The 18,940-nt window shown below is 40.6% G+C and overlaps 3 protein-coding genes across 5 annotated transcripts; 1 reads left to right on the forward strand and 2 right to left on the reverse strand.

The window, feature by feature from the left end:
- Nucleotides 1-286: 286 nt before the first annotated feature.
- epdl1 (ependymin-like 1) lies at nt 287-6,507 on the forward strand. Its single transcript, XM_020504347.2, has 6 exons — nt 287-437; nt 733-767; nt 4,299-4,427; nt 4,621-4,813; nt 5,496-5,589; nt 5,977-6,507. Exons 1-6 carry the CDS (start codon nt 371-373, stop codon nt 6,104-6,106), a joined length of 648 nt encoding a protein of 215 aa, XP_020359936.1. The 5' UTR covers nt 287-370; the 3' UTR covers nt 6,107-6,507.
- cskmt (citrate synthase lysine methyltransferase) lies at nt 6,506-8,161 on the reverse strand. 3 transcript variants are annotated; one of them, XM_031792173.1, is made up of 2 exons: nt 7,933-8,161; nt 6,506-7,258 (listed from the first exon to the last, which is right to left on the reverse strand). In XM_031792173.1, exon 2 carries the CDS (start codon nt 7,239-7,241, stop codon nt 6,585-6,587), a length of 657 nt encoding a protein of 218 aa, XP_031648033.1. In that variant the 5' UTR covers nt 7,242-7,258; nt 7,933-8,161; the 3' UTR covers nt 6,506-6,584. The 3 variants fall into 3 exon arrangements, with proteins under 3 accessions (XP_031648033.1, XP_031648032.1, XP_031648034.1); XM_031792172.1 differs by having other exon boundaries at nt 7,908-8,158; XM_031792174.1 differs by lacking the exon at nt 7,933-8,161 and adding an exon at nt 7,620-7,885.
- Nucleotides 8,162-8,301: 140 nt separating this feature from the next.
- On the reverse strand, nt 8,302-17,632 carry LOC109906584 (ubiquitin thioesterase OTUB1-like). Its single transcript, XM_020504345.2, has 7 exons — nt 17,507-17,632; nt 16,657-16,724; nt 16,298-16,396; nt 16,016-16,134; nt 15,785-15,869; nt 11,894-12,088; nt 8,302-8,857 (listed from the first exon to the last, which is right to left on the reverse strand). The coding sequence occupies exons 1-7, from the start codon at nt 17,592-17,594 to the stop codon at nt 8,660-8,662; spliced, it is 852 nt and encodes a 283-aa protein (XP_020359934.1). The 5' UTR covers nt 17,595-17,632; the 3' UTR covers nt 8,302-8,659.
- Nucleotides 17,633-18,940: the final 1,308 nt, after the last annotated feature.

The raw sequence follows: 18,940 nt of genomic DNA on the forward strand, positions 1-18,940 counted from the left end.
TATGACAGCAAAAAACAATCCCTACAAAATGCCATCTTTAGACCTATCACACTCCACATATTAATTCAGATCAGACGGCTATATGCTGAAGTTATATTGCTCAGGTACTGTCACGTAACGCATTACTATATGGCTCTTATCAAGATAAGATAACAGCCTTCACAGTGCATTATCTTAGCCTGGCCCATGGAAACATTCCTTAGTCTCATAGGACAGGGGTTTCTGAGCCTCTGGTGAGAATGAAAACCTGGCACCTGTGCTGATCTAGGATTTGGAGCCTCGGTGTCGTACTGTTTATAAGGAAGTGACTTTGCACTCCTACAGTAGTCCTGTCTGTTTGTTGGCGTGAGTGTGTGTGACATTTGGAAGCATGAAGACCTTCGTGTTGTTGATGTGCCTTGCAGTGGGCTGCCTGGCTCAGACACCTCGTCCGTGCAGTAAGTAAAAGACAGAGAAATTGTATTGTAAATTGAGTTGTTAACCTAAGAGTGTGTTATGAATGCCTGACCCCCAGTCAAAGATTAGCTCCTGCGTACAGCATAGTCCTGATTTAACACCTGCATTGTACTGGAGGCAGAGCAGAGCTGTAAAAGTCATGTGATGGCAATTAAGGTGGATGTTTTCTTCTATGTTTATAATGTATAGTCCACTTTTACGGCTAAATCGTCCGTTTAGCAAAACAATGGATAAGTGTTTCACTTGTTACCAATAAAACACATTTCCCTTGCTCAGGGTCTCCCCCTCTTCTGACTGGAGCCATGTCAGTGGTAAGTCTGTTTGTTTCTCCATAGTAGGTGGGAATATGGGAGTTATTTAGCTGTTATTTTACCAGGTAAGTTGACTGAGAACACGTTCTCATTTGCAGCAACGACCTGGGGAATAGTTACAGGGGAGAGGAGGGGGATTAATGAGCCAATTGTAAACTACAATAACATCAGATGGAACATTTTGAAAAATACTATAAATAAATCTAAAATATATACTGAACAAAAATATAAACGCAACATGTAAAGTGTTGGTCCCATGTTTCATGAGCTTAAATAAAATATCTGAAGTGTTCTGTACGCACAAAAAGCTTATTTCTCTCAGATTTTGTACACAAATTTGTTTATATCCCTGTTAGTAACCATTTCTCCTTTGCTAAGATGTATTTTATTTGACCTTTTATTTAACCAGGCAAGTCAGTGAAGAACAAATTCTTATTTTCAATGACGGCCTAGGAACAGTGGGTTAAATGCCTGTTCAGGGGCAGAATGACAGATTTGTACCTTGTCAGCTCACGGGTTTGAACTTGCAACCTTCCGGTTGCTAGTCCACCTCTCTAACAACTAGGCTACCCTGCCACCCCAAGATAATCCATCAACCTGACAGGTTAATGCTGATTAAACAGAATGATCATTACACAGGTGCACCTTGTGCCGGGGACAATAAAAGGCCACTCTAAAATGTGCAGTTTTGTCATAGAACACAATGTCAGAAGTGTCTCAAGTTTTGAGGGAGCGTGCAATTGGCATGCTGACTGCAGGAATGTCCCGCAGAGCTGTTACCAGAGAATTTTATGTTAATTTCTCTACCAACGTCGTTTTAGAGAATTTACGTCCAATCGGCTTCACAACCGCAGACCACGTGTTTGGCGTTGTGTGGGCAAGCGGTTTGCTGATGTCAACGTTGTGAACAGTGAGCCCCATGGTGCGGCTATGGTATGGGCATGCGTAAGCTACAGACAATGAACATAAATTGTATTTTATCGATGGCAATTTCAATGCACAGAGATACCGTTCCAACAGGACAACCACCCTAAGCACACAGCCAAGACAATGAGTCCCATTGCCCTCCCATTCATCACTTCATGTTTCAGCATGATAATGCACGGCCCCATGTCGCAAGGATCTGTACATATCTGTACTCACCAGACATCTGTACTCACCAGACATGTCACCCATTGAGCATGTTTGGGATGCTCTGGATCGACGTGTAGGAAAGCGTATTCCAGTTGCTGCCAATATCCAGCAACTTCGCATAGCCATTGAGGAGGAATGGGATAACATTCCACAGGCCACAATCAACAGCCTGATCAACTCTATGTAAAGGAGATGTGTCGTGCTGCATGAGGCAAATGGTGGTCACACCAAATACAGACTGGTTTTCTGATCCACGCCTCTACCTTTTTTTTAAAGGTATCTGTGACCAACAGATGCAGATCTGTATTCCCAGTCATCTGAAATACATAGATTAGGGCCTAATCATTTATTTCAATTGACTTATTTCCTAATATGAACTGAAATTCTTGCATGTTGCGCTTATATCTTTGTTCAGTGTGATATATCCAGTGCATTCTGAAAGTATTCAGACCCCTTACCTTTGACATGTTTTGTTACGATACAGCCTTATTCTGAAATGGATTCAATTGTTTTTTTCCCCTCGTCAATATACACACAATGACAAAGCAAAAACTTTTTTTTTGTAGACCTTTTTGCTTATTTATGAAAAATAAGGATCAGAAATAACTTATTTACATAAGTATTCAGACCCTCTGCTGTGAGACTCGAAATTGACCTCCGGTTTATCATGTTTCCATTGATCATCCTTGAGATGTTTCTACAACTTGATTGGAGTCCACTTGTGGTAAAATCTATTGATTGGACATGATTTGGAAAGGCCCCCAATCTATTTAAGGTCCCCCAATTGACAATGCATGTCAGAGCAAAAACCAAGCCATGAGGTCGAAGGAATTGTCCGTAGAGCTCCGATACAGGATTGTGTCAAGGCACAGATCTGGGGAAGGGTACCAAAACGTTTCTGCAGCATTTAAGGTCCCCAGGAACACAGTGGCCCCCATCATTCTTAAATGGAAATGGCCAAAAGGAAGCCACTCTTCAGTAAAAGGCACATGACAACCCACTTGGAGTTTGTCAAAAGGCACCTAAAGGACTCTCAAACTCTGGTCTGATGAAACCAAGATTGAACTCTTTGGCCTGAATGGCAAGCTTCAAGTCGGGAGGAATCCTGGCACCATCCCTACGGTGAAGCATGGGGGTGGCATCATCATGCTGTGGGGATGTTTTTCAGCAGCAGGGACTGGGAGACTAGTCAGGATCGAGGGAAAGATGAAAAGAGTAAAGTACAGAGATCCTTGATGAAAACCTGCTCCAGAGCGCTCAGGACTACAGACTGGGGCAAAGGTTCACCTTCCAACAGGACAACAACCCTAAGCACACAGCCAAGACAATGCAGGAGTGGTTTCGGGACAAGTCTCTGAATGTCGTTGAGTGGCCCAGCCAGAGCCCGGACTTGAATCTGACCGAACATCTCTGGAGAGAACTGAAAATGTGCCATCGACACTCCCCATCCAACCTGACGGAGCTTGAGGATCTGCAGAAAGAGCCAAAAGAGGTGCGCCAAGCTTGTAGGGTCATACTCAAGAAGACTCGAGGCTGTAATCGCTGCCAAAGGTGCTTCAACAAAGTACTGAGTAAAGGGTCTGAATACTTATGTATGTTATATATGTTATATATTTTTTTTTACAAGAACTTCTAAAAACCTGTTTCTGCTTTGTCATTATGGGTTATTGTGTGTAGATTGAGGGGGGAAACTATTTAATCCATTTTAGAATAAGGCTGCAGTGGTGTAAAGTACTTAAGTAGTTTTTTGGGGTAACTGTACTTTACTTAACTATTTCTATTTTTGACTACGTTTACTTTTACTAAAAAATTCCTTAAGAAAATATTGTACTTTTTACTCCAAAAGTTACATTTTGAATGCTTAGCAGGACATGAAAATGGTCAAATTCACACACTTATCAACCAAACATCCCTGGTTTTCCCTACTGCCTCTGATCTGGCGGACTCACTGATCAAGCATGCTTCGTTTACAAGTTATGTCTGAATGTTGGAGTGCCGTTGGCATTCCGTAACTAAAAAAACAAGAAAATGGTGCCATCTGGTTTGCTTACTATAAGGACTTTGAAATTATTTATACTTTTGATACTCAAGTATATTTTAAAATAAACGCTTTTAGACTTTTACTCAAATAGAATTTCACTGGGTGACATTTACTTGAGTCATTTTCTATTAAGGTATTCTTGCTTTTACTCAAGTATAACAGTTGGGTACTTTTTCCACCACTGTAAGACTAACTTCAGAAAATTAGGAAAAAGTCAAGAGGTCTAAATATTTTATGAATGCACTGTATATACAGTATATGAAGAAAAAAACAGAAAATACAAATTTGGTTTAGAAAATATATATATATATATGCAAATAGTATATGCTATATATCTCACATTCCTGTGCTTTCAGGCAAATGAGAAGGTTAATGCATATGCAAAATACGACTATGACGCGTTAGGCGAGCGTATCCGCTTCAAGGAGATGGGATCTTATGAGAACAAGACATTCGGCCTGGATGCCCTTCTGCTCTTCAGAGAGGTAACAAACACTTATTCACAACAACAACCGTGTATTCAATACAACATACTGGTACACAACTCACAGTCATGCACATTCAATTTATTCATATAAAAACAGAGATACATTGTTAGAAAAATAATGGTTTCCTACAACAACAAAAACAATACGCCTGCCATGAAACAGATGCTTATCTTTCCCCAACGTCTTCCAGGGCGTCATGTATACGATTAACCACAAGAACCGTACATGTAAGAAGGAGAGGCTGAATAAGGAGGACTTCCACCCCATGGAGATCCCTGCAGATGCTGCTCTGCTGGGGCAGGTGATCCTAGGGAGCTCCTCTGGTCCGGGACAGGGTCTGCTGGTCAACACCTGGTATGGAGAACGTGCAACCCCAACTGGTGGTAAGGGGCATGGCATGCAGTTGGTTTAAATGTTGCCTTTCATTTGTGAGCTTCCTCTTACTGAGGAACAAACTAAATCAAATGTAATTTGTCACATGCGCAAAATACAACAGGTGAAATACAACACCTTTACTGTGAAATTAGTTTTTTTTAAGTAAGAAAAAATTGCTAAATGAACTAAAGGCAAAATAGTAACACAATAAAATAACAATAGAGGCTATATACAAAGGGTACTGGTACTGAGTCAATGTGCAGGGGTACGGGTTAGTCGAGGTAATTGAGGCACCAGTCAAAAGTTTGGACGCACCAATTCATTCAAGGGTTTTTCTTTATTTTTACTATTTTCTACATTGTAGAATAATATGAAGACATCAAAACTATGAAAGAACACATGGAATCATGTAGTAACCAAAAAAGTGTTATACAAATTCAAATATATATTTGAGATTATTCAAAGTAGCCACTCTTGACAGCTTTGCCCACATTTAGGCAGGTTACATTGGTGTTCTAGGGCACAGGCACTATGGTGGTCTGCTTGAAACATGTAGGTATTACAGACTCGGTCAGAGAATCATTCCTAGCAACCTTTTTTTTATGGCAATTAAGTTTTGTGATTTTGTGTTCTCAAATCAAATTTCTTCTCCCTGATTTTGTTTATCTGATTGATCAATTTAATCTTCAGGTAAAGACAAGTGGTTGAGCACCTTCACTGAGTTTGGCTGCATACCTGTCAGCACTACGTACTACACGGACAAGACTGGCTGGGTGCTTACAACGTAAGTGTGTACATTATTGGGCAGTGTGTAAAATATGACTGGTTTTTATTTTTAAATGGCTGGATTTTTTGCTCTACTGACAACGCTATAATAGTAATATTTGACATCAATATATAGTCTTGTAGGCCTATGTAGTGTTTGTTACATATCCTCATTCTGAGGAAGTTCCTCAGTCCATTTTGTGTTCCAAAACATTCAAAAGAATGTCTTCATTAGCTAGTTTGACACTTCTGGAAACATCAAAATCCATAATTTCTATATAAAAGTTGAATTAATTATTAGTACTTTCATAATTATCCCGAAGCATGGATTTGACTTTCGTTAAATCTACAGATTAGATATCCATTATGCTATGTGATAATTCTGTTTATTTCTTTTCACTTACAGCTTCTTCAACATTGTTGTTGGGATCGATGACCCCCAGCAGTTCTTCCCTCCTAAGTTTTGTCAGGGCGCTAAACTGGATGCGACTGCAGATGCAGCCAACTTCTACAGCATTTTTAAAAACATAAACTAACGGACCAGGTCCTTCATTTTCTTTTCTTATGAGATTTTCACACAACTATTGCTTATTTTTAACCTGTGATAAATGTTTTAATGAATTTATAATTATAAAAAGGGATAACTCATTAATGTATAAGAAAAGGGTTAAACCATGAATTATAAAAAAATTCCAGTACTGACCATGTAACATATGTGAACATTTTACCTTTGACAAATGTTAATTGCTTTCCTTACTACATATAGGCCTTGGAAATGTAAACTTGCACTGTGAACTGTCCTTCTGAATAAAATGTCAAGTCTACAGTAATTGTTCTATAGTATAGTTGGACAGCTTTTCACAAGACCTCTGTTCATATCGTGTAGACAAAGAAATGTGTGTACATCTTTTGTCTAGATAAAAGTTGGTCAGTTGTATCAAGAAATGAATTATTTATTACAGTCACATCAAAGATGTTCACTCCCTGACTATGCAGACATACACAAACAACTATCTACTGTGCTACAGGATGAGCTGTAACTTGGTAGCAGTAATAAGTTACTCCCCTTAACTCTCCCACCTCCTGCACCCCCACATTGGCAACCATCCTCCCCAGCTCCTGGCCCTCTTTCTCCAGCCACAACATTCTGGCATCAGGGTCCTCATCTGAGAACTGAAGGAGAGACCCAGAGTCCCTCAACACCTTTAGGCACTGCTTAAGCACTTGACTGGCCTTGGCTCCACCTTCCCTCGACCTTAGCAAGGCATCTATGGTGCCCTTGTCTAGAATAAGGTCTAGGCTCTCAGAACCAAAGTGTTTGTGGAGATGAGTGCAGTCCAGTTCTAAGAAGTCCAGCTTAGAGGAAGTGTTCTGAGGTTGCAGGGCTTTGGTTTCTGTGTGTTCCTGCATAAGGCGCACAGCAATAGCGGAGATGTCAGCGCAGGTCACCTGCACTGGCCAGGGAGAGTATCTGTATATGCAGGGTCCCAGGGCAGAGGTACCACAACCCATGTCCAGAACATGTAGGGCATCAGAGTTGTGCTGTGAATGCAGCATAGGCAAGATGAATTCCCGGATTGCGTCGAAACCAAAGAACCACTCAAAATTCTTGAAGTTGGTTGCCTTGCTGTTTTCTGTGTAGAACCGGTCCCATGTTGCTTTCTTGTCCATGTTGTTGATAAGTTCAGCTACAGAAGTAGGGACAAACGAGGGTGAATGTCAGGAAGAGAAAAAATACATACTAGCGGTATTATAGTTTTGTCAGTTCATGAGTTTCCTTAAAATAACATTTCATAGAACAAATGAGAGCGCCTAAAATATTGTTAGTATCGAGCTAACGTTAGCAATGAGTATCTAGCTATGGTAGCTAACTAAAACTTAGCTGTGGAGATTAGCACAAACAAGCTAACTTGACCAACCTGTGCTCAAATTACATTTCATCAGTGAACGTGGGTATTTGCATACAAAAATAAATGCCTTTGAATTTAACCTGTATTTAACTAGGCAAATCAGTTAAGAACATTTGTTTTCAATAACGGCCTAAGTTACCGGGGAGCAGTGGGTTAACTGCCTTGTTCAGGGGCAGAACGACAGATTTTTACATTGTCAGCTCGGGGATTCGACCCAGCAACCTTTCAGTTACTAGTCCAACGCACTAGCCTACCTGCCACCCAAAATCAATGAATCAAGAGAGCAAGCCACTGTCTAGCTGTATATAGCAAGTAAGATAGCTAGCTAGCTTGCAGCCACCATAGAGGTCAACTGTTAGCTAGCATTAAAAAGCCATGCGTTAGTTTGCATCAACTCATTTTACAAGACCAATAAATTGAGACATACTTGTAAGACTCGAGTGGTGCCTTACACGTGTGTTTGCAATTAACCTCCCTAACCTCCTTGGCGACAGGATGTTTAAAATCAGCGCCATGATTCGTATCTCTCCTAGAAATCCTCCCTCACGCACTGCTGAGCAGCTAGCTACCAGCTGTGTGCGCAGTGGAGGGCAACTGAGCATGCGTCGACCATGGAAACAAGTATGCGGAATGACAGTAGAAGCATTTCACGGGTTTCCTTTGTATGAAAGATGAGCAACCCAAATTCAAGACATGTACAGACAACAAGAACATGACATTCACGCATGCATGTAAATACTGCATTGCATATTGCTGTTATGACAGTTGAAATGTAGATACCAGAAGAACGGCACAAACGAGACATGTACATACAAATCAAATAAGATGTAAATACCTTTAATAAAACGCAGTGTAACAAAGACAAATAATCCAACAAAAAAAAGCAAGTTGATAACATTTACAACCACAAAATAAAAACTGTACAACTCTAAACATCTGGAGCCACTGCTATTTTTTGGGGTAAATATGTTTTATTAATTCACTGTTCTGTGATGAAGGGAATATATTGAGTGACGGGGAGAGAGAGGGGGGCTGTATAATGTGATTGGTATTTGAGAAGAAAAAAAGTGTAGTCTTCAAACACACATGTATGCATCAGTGTGGCAGGTGAAGTATTTCGCCACTGCCACTACAGCAGTAGGAAAGGACATTGGGGGGGATTTTCTAAACAGCAGGTAGTTATTTGTACAAGATGTCGTAGTGGCCGGGTCTATAGAGGAGAAAGACACGAGGCTCGCTGCCTTCAGGAAAGACGTGGTGGTTGACGGTGCCCCCCTCACCCCGGTCCATATACTCCACTAGGATGGACACGTTCAGGGCCTGGGCCAAGGCGATGATGTGGATATGGTCACTTTCTTTAGACATGGGCTCCACCTCCTGATAGTAAACACACAGAGAACAAACAAAGTGTTTGAGTTTGGGGACTTGTTATGCAACTCTAGATGATACTGGAATGTACATATGCAAAAAAAAAAAGTACAAGTTGATCATTTTGGCAGTAGGAATGAGACAATATATCCACAGGAAAGTATAATTGCTTCCGGTGATAGAAATCTGAACACACTACCAGCGCTTTGAAAAGTTTATGCAATTATATTTTCCTGTGGATATAGTCTCACACTCCTATAGCCAAAAGGACCAACCGCACAGACAACTGGTAAAGTATGTGAAAATATCATTTTATTCAACATTCTGGCTTGTAGATGCCGAGAGAAAACTTTCCTGATTCAAATGCTCATTTCTGCCCGACGTTGAAAATATCTGCCCCCCCCAAAAAAGTGTTAAACAAATCAAAATATATTTTATATTTGAGATTCTTCAAAGTAGCCACCCTTTGCCTTGATGACAGCTCTGCACACTCCTTGGCATTCTCTCAACCAGTAACATGACGTAGTCACCTGGAATGCATTTCAATTAACAGATGTGCCTTGTTAAGGAATTTTTCCTTCTTAATGCGTTTGAGCCAATCAGTTGTGTTGTGACATGGTAGGGGTGGTGTACAGGAGATATCTATTTGGTAAAAGACTAAGTACATACAGTTGAAGTCGGAAGATTACATACACCTTGGCCAAATACATTTAAACTCAGTTTTTCACAATTCCTAACATTTCATCCTAGTAACAATTCCCTGTCTTAGGTCAATATATCCACGTCATTTTCATTCCTCATGAAGCCATCTATTTTGTGAAGTGCACCAGTCCCTCCTGCAGCAAAGCACCCCCACAACATGATGCTGCCACCCCCGTGCTTCACGGTTGGGATGGTGTTTTTCAGCTTGCAAGCCTCCCCCTTTTTCCTCCAAACAAATTGATGGTCATTATGGCCAAACAGTTCTATTTTTGTTTCATCAGACCAGTGGACATTTCTCCAAAAACTACAATATTTTTCCCCATGTGCAGTTGCAACACGTAGTCTGGCTTTTTTATGGCGGTTTTGGAGCAGTGTATTCTTCTTTGCTGAGCGGCCTTTCAGGTTCTGTCGATATAGGACTTGTTTTACTGTGGATATAGATACTTTGTACCTGTTTCCTCCAGCATCTTCACAAGGTCCTTTGCTGTTGTTCTGGGATTGATTTGCACTTTTTGCAAAGTACAGTCATCTCTAGGAGACAGAACGCGTCTCCTTCCTGAGCGGCATGACGGCTGCGTGGTCCCATGGTGTTGATACTATTGTTTGTACAGATGAACGTGGTACCTTCAGGCGTTTGAAAATTGCTCCCAAGGATAAACCAGACTACAATTATATTTCTGAGATCTTGGCTGATTTCTTTTGATTTTCCCATGATTTCAAGCAAAGAGGCACTGAGTTTGAAGGTAGGCCTTGAAATACATCCACAGATTCACCCCCAATTGACTCAAATTATGTAAATTAGCCTTTCAGAAGCTTCTAAAGCCATGAAATCATTTTCTAGAATTTTCCAAGCTGTTTAAAGGCACAGTCAACTTAGTGCATCTAAACTTGTGACCCACTGGGATTGTGATACAGTAAATTATAAGTGAATTAGCCTGTCTGTAAGCGATTGCTGGAAAAATGACTTGTGTCATGTACAAAGTTGATGTCCTAACTGACTTGCAAAAACTATAGTTTGTTAACAAGAAATGTGGGGAGTGGTTGAAAAACGAGTTTTAATGACGCCAACCTAAGTGTATGTAAACTTCCGACATCAACTGTAGAACAGTTAAAATAAGCAAAGAGAAATGACAGTCAATCATTACTTTAAAGACATGCAGGTCAGTCAATTAGGAACATTTCTAAAACGTTGAAAGCTTCTTCAAGTGCAGTCTCAAAAACAATCAAGCACTATGATGAAACTGGCTCTCATGAGGACCGCCACAGGAAAGGAAGACCCAGAGTTACTTCTGCTGCAGAGAATAAGTTCATTAGAGTTACTGCGTGAATCAGGCCTTCATGGTTGATTTGCTACAAAGAAACCACTACTAAAGTACACCAAAAAGAAGAAGAGACTTGCATGGGCCAAGAAACACAAGCAATGGACATAAGACCGGTGGAAACCTGTTGTTTGGTCTGATGACTCCAAATTGGAGATCAACCGCCATGTCTTTGTGAGATGCAGAGTAGGTGAACAGATGATCTCTGCATGTATGGTTCCCACCGTGAAGCATGGAGGAGGTGGTGTAATGGTGCTTTGCTGGTGACACTGTGTGATTTATTTAGAATTTAAGGCACACTTAACCAGCATGGCTACCACAGCGATACGCCATCCCATCTGGTTTGCGCTTAGTGGGATTATCATTTGTTTTTCAACAGGTCAATGACCCAAAACACACCTCCATGCTGTGTAAGGGTTATTTAAGCAAGGAGAGTGATGGAGTGCTCATCAGTTAAACTGGCCTACACAAATCACTCGACCTCAACCCAATTGAGATGGTTTGGAATGAGTTGGACCGCAGAGTGAAGGAAAAACAGCCAACAAGTGCCCAGCATATGTGGGAAATCCTTCAAGACTGTTGAAAAAGCATTCCAGGTGAAGCTGCTTGAGAGAATGCTAAGAGTGTGCAAAGCTGTAATCAAGGCAAAGGGTGGCTACTTTGAAGAATCTCAAATATAAAATATATTTTGATTTGTTTAACACTTTTTGGGTTATTTCATAGTTTTGACATCTTCACTATTATTCTACAATGTAGAAAATATTACAAATAAAGAAAACCCTTGAACAAGTAGGTGTCCAAACTTTTGACTGGTGCTGTATATAAATTAGATACTTATGTATTTAATTTTATAATACATTTTCTAAAAACATGTTTTCACTGTCATTATGGGCTACTGGCGTATATTTAATCAATTTTGAATTCTGGCTTTAACAACAAAAATGTGGAAAAATTCAAGGGGTATGAATACTTTCTGAAGGCACTGTAGGCACCCTTATTCTCTGATGTTCCATAAGGAACCCACCTGCTGACAGAACTCCCTGACAGAGCGTCCCCCCTCGATGAAGTGCTGGAAGAAACCGTGCTCCCTCTGCAGGTAGCCTGAAGTGAGCAACCGCAGGTACACCACGATGTAGTCTGACACGCTCTGGTCTCTGAAGGAGCCCAGCAGCTCACTGAGTCCTGGCTGCTTCTCACACAGCTCTAACAGGTCCATGAACTAGGGGAAGAATAAACAATAATGTTCAGTTTGCTGATGCTTTTACGTCAAGTGACTTAAAAGTTAACATGTTCAGTATAGTGCATTTGGAAATTATTCAGACCCTTTCCCTTTTTCCACATTTTGTTACATTACAGCCTTACTCTAAAATTTATTTATTTTAATTTTAAATCCCCTCATCAATCTACCCACAACGACAATGCGGAAAAAGGATTTAGACATTTTTGCAAATGTATTAAAAATAAAAAACAGAAATAACTTTTCACATAAGTATTCAGACCCTTTGCTATAGGAATCGCAATTGAGCTTAGGTGCATCCTGTTTCCATTGATCATCCTTGCGATGTTTCTACAACCTGATTGGAGTCTACCTGTGGTAAATTCAAATGATTGGACATGATTTGGAAAGGCACTGTGCTTGAAAATTGTAATGCTTGTGCTTTCCTAAGAACTCATTTCTGTGTTCTATTCATGTGCTTTTCTAATAAAATGTTTTCTATGTTCATGCAAGTGACTGACTGAAAGAATCCTCACTATCAGTAGCTGCAATTTGGCAGTATGCCCAGACCTTTGTTTTGAGAACAAAAGACATCTCAGTTAAGGTCTCAGCTTAGAGAGAATAAGCCTTGTGACGTATTGGTCTGTTACATGTTATGAACCAGTATGGGTCGGTCACACGAATGAAACAAAAACATTCATGATTAATTAATTATGCTAAATCATGCAAATATAAACTTGTCTATAACTTGTCTGTGAATAGCTGTATATAAGACATCCTATGGGACTTCCCCAGCAGAGCTCCTGATTGACATGTGTACTATGGTGCATTGAATTGGTTGGAACCTCTCCAGCGCATTGATAATAAAGGACGATTCATTTAAGATTGACTTAGAGTGTCCCTGGTGGTCATTTCCACGACGTGGTGGTGCAGTTCCACAAAAGCACACACCTGACTATATAAGGTCCCACAGTTGACAGTACATGTCAGAGCAAAAACCAAGCTATGACAGCCCGCTTGGAGTTTGCCAAAAAGGCATCTAAAGGACTCGCAGAACACGAGAAACAAGATTCTCTGGTCTGATGAAACCGGTGGTGGAAATTTCTAACCAAAAGGAAGAGAGAGACTGTAGATTCCTCAAACAGCAACTTTATAAGAGTTGCAAAAATGGAGCTGTTAACAATCCACTCAACAGTGCAGAGTTAAGAGCCCAACGAACAGAGTTGAGTCTCAGCTTTTATAGAAAAGTCCAACCTCTGTGTATATGGGGCAGTTAGCAGATGTGAGCAAACAGGGGTGGGGAACATAGTGTATGAAAGGCATTTAGCTTGTCTATGCAGATTAAGATAGCTGACATTACCACAGCTCACACTATTCTTCTGTTCCGTCCTGCAAGTTTCCACACAGATGAGTTCCTACAGATAGTACAAACTGGATGTCACATACTGCAGTCGCACTCTTATCTGTACGCCCAGATTTATCACTAAGTCACAAGACAAGCCTTCACCAGTAAAAAAAACTCTAGCATATAACAATGGACAATTCTCTGAGTGAAAACAGCATAGTATGTCTAAAATTAAATGTAATTTTCCCACTACAAACCAAGATTGAACTCTTTGGCCTGAATGCTCAGCATCATGCTGTGGGGATGTTTTTCAGCGGCAAGGACTGGGAGACTAGTCAGGATCGAGCGAAAGATGAACGGAGCAAAGTAAAGAGAGATTCTTGACGAAAAACTGCTCCAGAGTGCTTAGGAGCTCAGACTGGGGTGAAGGTTCACCTTCCAACAGGACAGTAACCCTAAGCACACAACCAAGACAACGCAGGAGTGGCTTCGGGACAAGTCTCTGAATGTCTTTGAGTGGCCCAGCCAGAGCCCAGACTTGAACCCAATCGAACATCTCTGGAGAGACTCAAAAATATCTGTGCATTGACGCTCTCAATCCAACCTGACAGAGCTTCAGTGAATTTGCAGAGAAGAATGGGACAAACTCCCCAAATACAGGTGTGACAAGCTTGTTGCGTCATACCCAATAAGATTCAAGGCTGTAATCGCTGCCAAAGGTGCTTCAACAAAGTACTGAGTAAAGGTTCTGAATACTTATGTGAATTTGATAGTTTTTTATTTTTAATACATTTGCAAACATTTCTAAAAACCTGTTCTGCTTTATTTTTTTATTTAACCTTTATTTAACCAGGAAGGCCAGTCGAGAACAAGTTCTCATTTACAACTGCGACCTGGCCAAGATAAAGCAAAGCAGTGCGACAAAAACAACACAGAGTTACACAAACAAACGTGCAGTCAATAACAATAGAAAAAGTCTATGTACATTGTGTGCAAATGTAGTAAGATTAGGGAGGTAAGGCAATAAATAGGCCATAGAGGCAAAATAATTACAATTTAGCATTAACACTGGAGTGATAGATGTGCAGATGATGATGTGCAAGTAGAGATACTGGGGTGCAAAAAAATACATATATATAACAATATGGGGATGAAGTAGTTGTGCTACTTACAGATTGGCTGTGTATTATATGGTATTGTGTGTAGATTGATGAGGGGGGAAAACTATTTCATCCATTTTAGAATAAGGCTGTAATGTAAAGAAATGTGGAAAAGTTATGGGGTCTGAATACTTTCCGAATGCACTGTATACAAAAAGTGTACAAAACCTCTTCCAAATATTGAGTTGCGCGCACGCCCCCCCCCCCCCCATCCTGGTCTAAGAGCATTTCGTAGTATTCTGTACGCAAATCCGTGACACTTTATTTAGTATGTTTGTTACGTTTCGTATGGAATGTAATTTATGGATATCCATCATCCATTTTGTATGATATGTTACAAATTGCAATTCGTACAATATGTTACAAATTTGCAAAATGTATGACACGAAATCCAATTTGTTAGTGTTAGCTAAAAGGGTTAAGGTTAGGGGTAGCTAACATGCTAAGTAGTTGCAAAGTAGCTAAAAATAGCAAGTAGTAGTTCCAGAGTTGCTAAAATGCTAAAGTTGTCCACGATGAGATTCATACATGCAACCTTTGGGATGCTAGACTTATGCATTATGCGCCCACCCATCCACTCTGACCAACCACCCTACTTTTATTATGTAACCATACCAAACGTAACATATCCTACTAATTGAGTATCCCAGATTGAATTTACTATGTTATGTCTAATCTATGAGACAAGGTTGCCCCCAGACCAGCCTCAATTCCTTGGGGCATGGACTCTACGAGGTGTTGAAAGCGTTCCACTGGGATGCTAGCCCATGTTGACTCAAATGCTTCCCACAGTTTTGTCAAGTTGGCTGGATGCCCTTTGGGTGGATTATTATTGATACACACAAAAACGCAACAGCTTTGCAGTTCTTTACACAAACCAGTGTGCCTGGCATCTACTACCATACCCTGTTCAAAGGCACTTAAATATTTTGTCTTGCCCATTCACCCTCAATAGCACATGGCTCAATTGTCTCAAGGCTTAAAAATCTTTCTTTAACCAGTCTCCTCCCCTTCATCTACACTGATTGAAGTGGATTTAACAAGTGACATCAATAAGGGATCGTAGCTTTCACTGGGTCAGTCTATGTCATGGAAAGTCCAGGTGTTAATCATGTTTTGCACGCTCAGTGTATGTCATGTGTGTGAGCTGTCACTGTTGTTCATGTGGTGTACAATAAGAGGGAAGCAACTCACAGTATTGTGGAAGTCTTCAATGGTGAACTCAGTGAAACCCTGGTTTACCAGGTCCAGTTTGCTCTTTGCTGCCACTGCTTTGAACCTATAGAGACATAAAACATTGCATCGGTATTCAGTGCCTATTAATTAATGCAGCAACACTAATCATATTGCGTCCATCTTTCGTATTACATCGTCTGCTTTACCGACCACCAATGAGCTAAATGCACCATGGAAGTGTTATGTTACCTCTGCAGCTCTTTGCTGTCTTCGAGCAGTGATTCGAGATGTGAAAAGCCAAAAGCTCTGTAGAAACAGTTCCCATCTGGTCGCGTCTTACGAATATATGAGTATTTTTTGTGTAAATCCTAAGGGGGAGAAAAGGGACAGAAAGAGAGTAAATACAATAATTATGTCACCATTTCTAACCTTGATTGATTTTGTGTTCGTAAGGAACCCTTTCGCCTTAAACCAGTATGAAGTGATGCGTATTCAAATCCTGTAATTTAAAAATTGTGCGCTTTTACTGACCTTGATCTTGAGCTGATAAATGGTGTCTTCCGCAGCATACTCTCTCTGCAAAACTGACAGCTCCTGTCTGTCTGACACTAAAAGGATGCTTGTTGCGATCTAGAGACACATACATGCACACACACACACACACACACACACACACACACACACACACACACGTTAACGCACGGACGTTTCATACTCATAGACTTACAGAAACCAATATAGAACAAGAACACTGGGTGATTAAAATCATGTGATGCAAAGGTATGCATTTCTAGTGCAGTTCAACCTTCTCCACAGCTGACTTGTGTCAGTCTAATTCAAAACCTTAACCTACATATTATCAACGCCTATTCAAGTGTAAAATCTCTCACCTCCTGCTGAATTCTGTCCTGCTGTGCCATAATGGCCTCATCATAAGCAAGACAGTTTACTCCTCCAGCTGGAGAGAAGAAAACAACAACATAGACGTTTACATGACGTTTACAAGTAACATGACAGTTCATTCACAGAGAGTGAAGTGCAATGGTGCTGTAAAAAAAAAGTTAACCCCAATTCTGAATTTAACGTGGGAACTAGCAATATTACATAATGGTTATTGGAGTAGCTGTGTCAACACAACACAGTGATTTGAAGCATATTTGCAAAATCACACTTTTTAATAACAATTGTTGGTTACGTACTTTATACCACAACATGAAATTGATGACAACGTGCATGGGGTTTTAGCTAATTCTGTCATCATATATCCGTCTACCATTGGTAATCAACAGTATTAAATCTGGTTCACTTGGGGTGAAAGTGCAACCATGTTATCAACATCAGACCATATTTTTAGGTACAACTATGTTGAATGTATTGGTTAGCAAGCTAGCTAAGCTTGCTAACTAGCCAACTATCCTATTTTAGTTATGGTGTCAAACATTTCCGGCAAATCTGGCAAAAATATACTGTGAATGAGATACCATTAAGCATTATATGTGACATAATGTGGTATCACCTTCATCCTCCAAAAACTACAGGTCGAAAATGCGTTTCTTTGTGTGTGATTTTAATGCTTTGGCCTCCCCTATTGCCCTCTCATATTCATGCAGGCAACTTGTCCATCAACTGCTATCACTAGATTGCCTAACAATCACATTACACTTGCATAAATAACAATGCGTTGATAGCCGAAGCCGGTTAGATTTCGGTCATCTTTCGTTCTGATGTTGTTTCACTCACCCTCCATCTCTCCCTGTGTTGTTTCCTGCTGTTGCTCCTGCGCCATTTTAGCCGTAGAATTGTGTTTCCTCTGTCTCACTGACCTCATTCTAAACTTCCGGGTCCCAGCACAGCAGCTGGATATTTCCCTATGACAAATGCACATAAATGCAGATATCACAAATATTTAGAACGGGTCATTGGTTTTCTGTCTCAAATAACTAGATTTTCTATACTTGCAATGAATGTGTTTGAGTGAAAAGCTAATCCAATTTTATATTAATCATCAAGACCTTTTTCTTTCTCAAATGGCTCATTTCCACTGACGATTTAGTCCAGTGTTTTACCCAAAACGCAGACTTTTGTTCACATCTAAGCGGGCCGCCCGGCACATTTGTCTCACTAGACTGTGGCTCCAGCGTACCTGCTTACTGGGAGCCAAAGCACAGCCCTGGGTACTTTTCAGGTTGCATTTACAATGGCAAAGCCTACAAGTCTGTAGTGTCAATCTCCTGAACACTAGAGCTTAACATAAAGTGGCCCAGACAGAGCTTAACATAAATTGGTGAATCGCGACCCAATGATGTGGGAAAAGCACCAAAACACTTGAGTCAGCGCATGTGAAAATGACCTATTATATCATGGTTTGATGTACAGTACCAGGTTTGGACACGCCTACTCATTCAAGGGTTTTTCTTTATTTGAACTATTTTCTACATTGTAGAATAATAGTGAAGATATCAAAACTACAAAATAACACATATGGAATCATGTAGTAACCAAAAAGTGTTATAAACAAATATATACATTTTAAACAGATTCATCAAAGCCACTCTTTGCCTTGATGACACCTTTGCACACTCTTGGCATTCTCTCAACCAGCTTCACCTGGAATGCTTTTTCAACAGTCTTGAATGAGTTCCCACATATGCTGGGCACTTGTTGGCTACTTTTCCGTCACTCTGCAGTCCAACTCATCCCAAACCATCTCAATTGGGTTGAGATCGGGTGATTGTGGCAGCCACATCATCTCATGCAGCACTCCATCCCTCTCCTTCTTCGTCAAATAACCCTTACACAGCCTGGAGGTGTGTTTTGGGTCATTGTCCTGTTGAAAAACAAATGATAGTCCCACTAAGCGCAAACCTGATGGGATGGCGTATCGCTGCAGAATGCTGTGGTAGCCATGCTGGTTAAAAGTGCCTTGAATTCTAAATAAATCACTGACAGTGTCACCAGCAAAGCACCCCCACACCATCACACCTCCTCCTCCATGCTTCACGGTAGGAACTTCACATGCGGAGATCATTTGTTCACCTGCTCTGCGTCTCTCAAAGACATGGCGGTTGGAACCAAATTTGGAGTCATCAGACCAAAGGACAGATTTCCATCCGGTCTTATGTCCATAGTCATGTTTCTTGGCCCAAGCAAGTCTCTTCTTATTATTGGTATCCT

The sequence above is a fragment of the Oncorhynchus kisutch genome, linkage group LG16 (assembly GCF_002021735.2).
Source record: "Oncorhynchus kisutch isolate 150728-3 linkage group LG16, Okis_V2, whole genome shotgun sequence".
Classification (NCBI taxonomy): Eukaryota; Metazoa; Chordata; class Actinopteri; order Salmoniformes; family Salmonidae; genus Oncorhynchus; species Oncorhynchus kisutch.

Bases quoted from the DNA above. Each gene is read 5' to 3' on its own strand.
- epdl1 (XM_020504347.2), top strand. From the start codon at position 371: ATGAAGACCTTCGTGTTGTTGATGTGCCTTGCAGTGGGCTGCCTGGCT. The intron at 768-4,298 runs GTAAGTCTGTTT...CTGTGCTTTCAG, and splicing joins TGACTGGAGCCATGTCAGTG to GCAAATGAGAAGGTTAATGC. The intron at 4,814-5,495 runs GTAAGGGGCATG...TTTAATCTTCAG, and splicing joins ACGTGCAACCCCAACTGGTG to GTAAAGACAAGTGGTTGAGC.
- cskmt (XM_031792172.1), bottom strand. From the start codon at position 8,082: ATGCTCAGTTGCCCTCCACTGCGCACACAGCTGGTAGCTAGCTGCTCA. The intron at 7,259-7,907 runs GTATGTCTCAAT...CTACTTCTGTAG, and splicing joins GCACCACTCGAGTCTTACAA to CTGAACTTATCAACAACATG.
- LOC109906584 (XM_020504345.2), bottom strand. From the start codon at position 17,594: ATGAGGTCAGTGAGACAGAGGAAACACAATTCTACGGCTAAAATGGCG. The intron at 16,397-16,656 runs GTGAGAGATTTT...ATGTGTCTCTAG, and splicing joins AGGACAGAATTCAGCAGGAG to ATCGCAACAAGCATCCTTTT. The intron at 8,858-11,893 runs GTGGGTTCCTTA...GTTTACTATCAG, and splicing joins TCAGGGAGTTCTGTCAGCAG to GAGGTGGAGCCCATGTCTAA.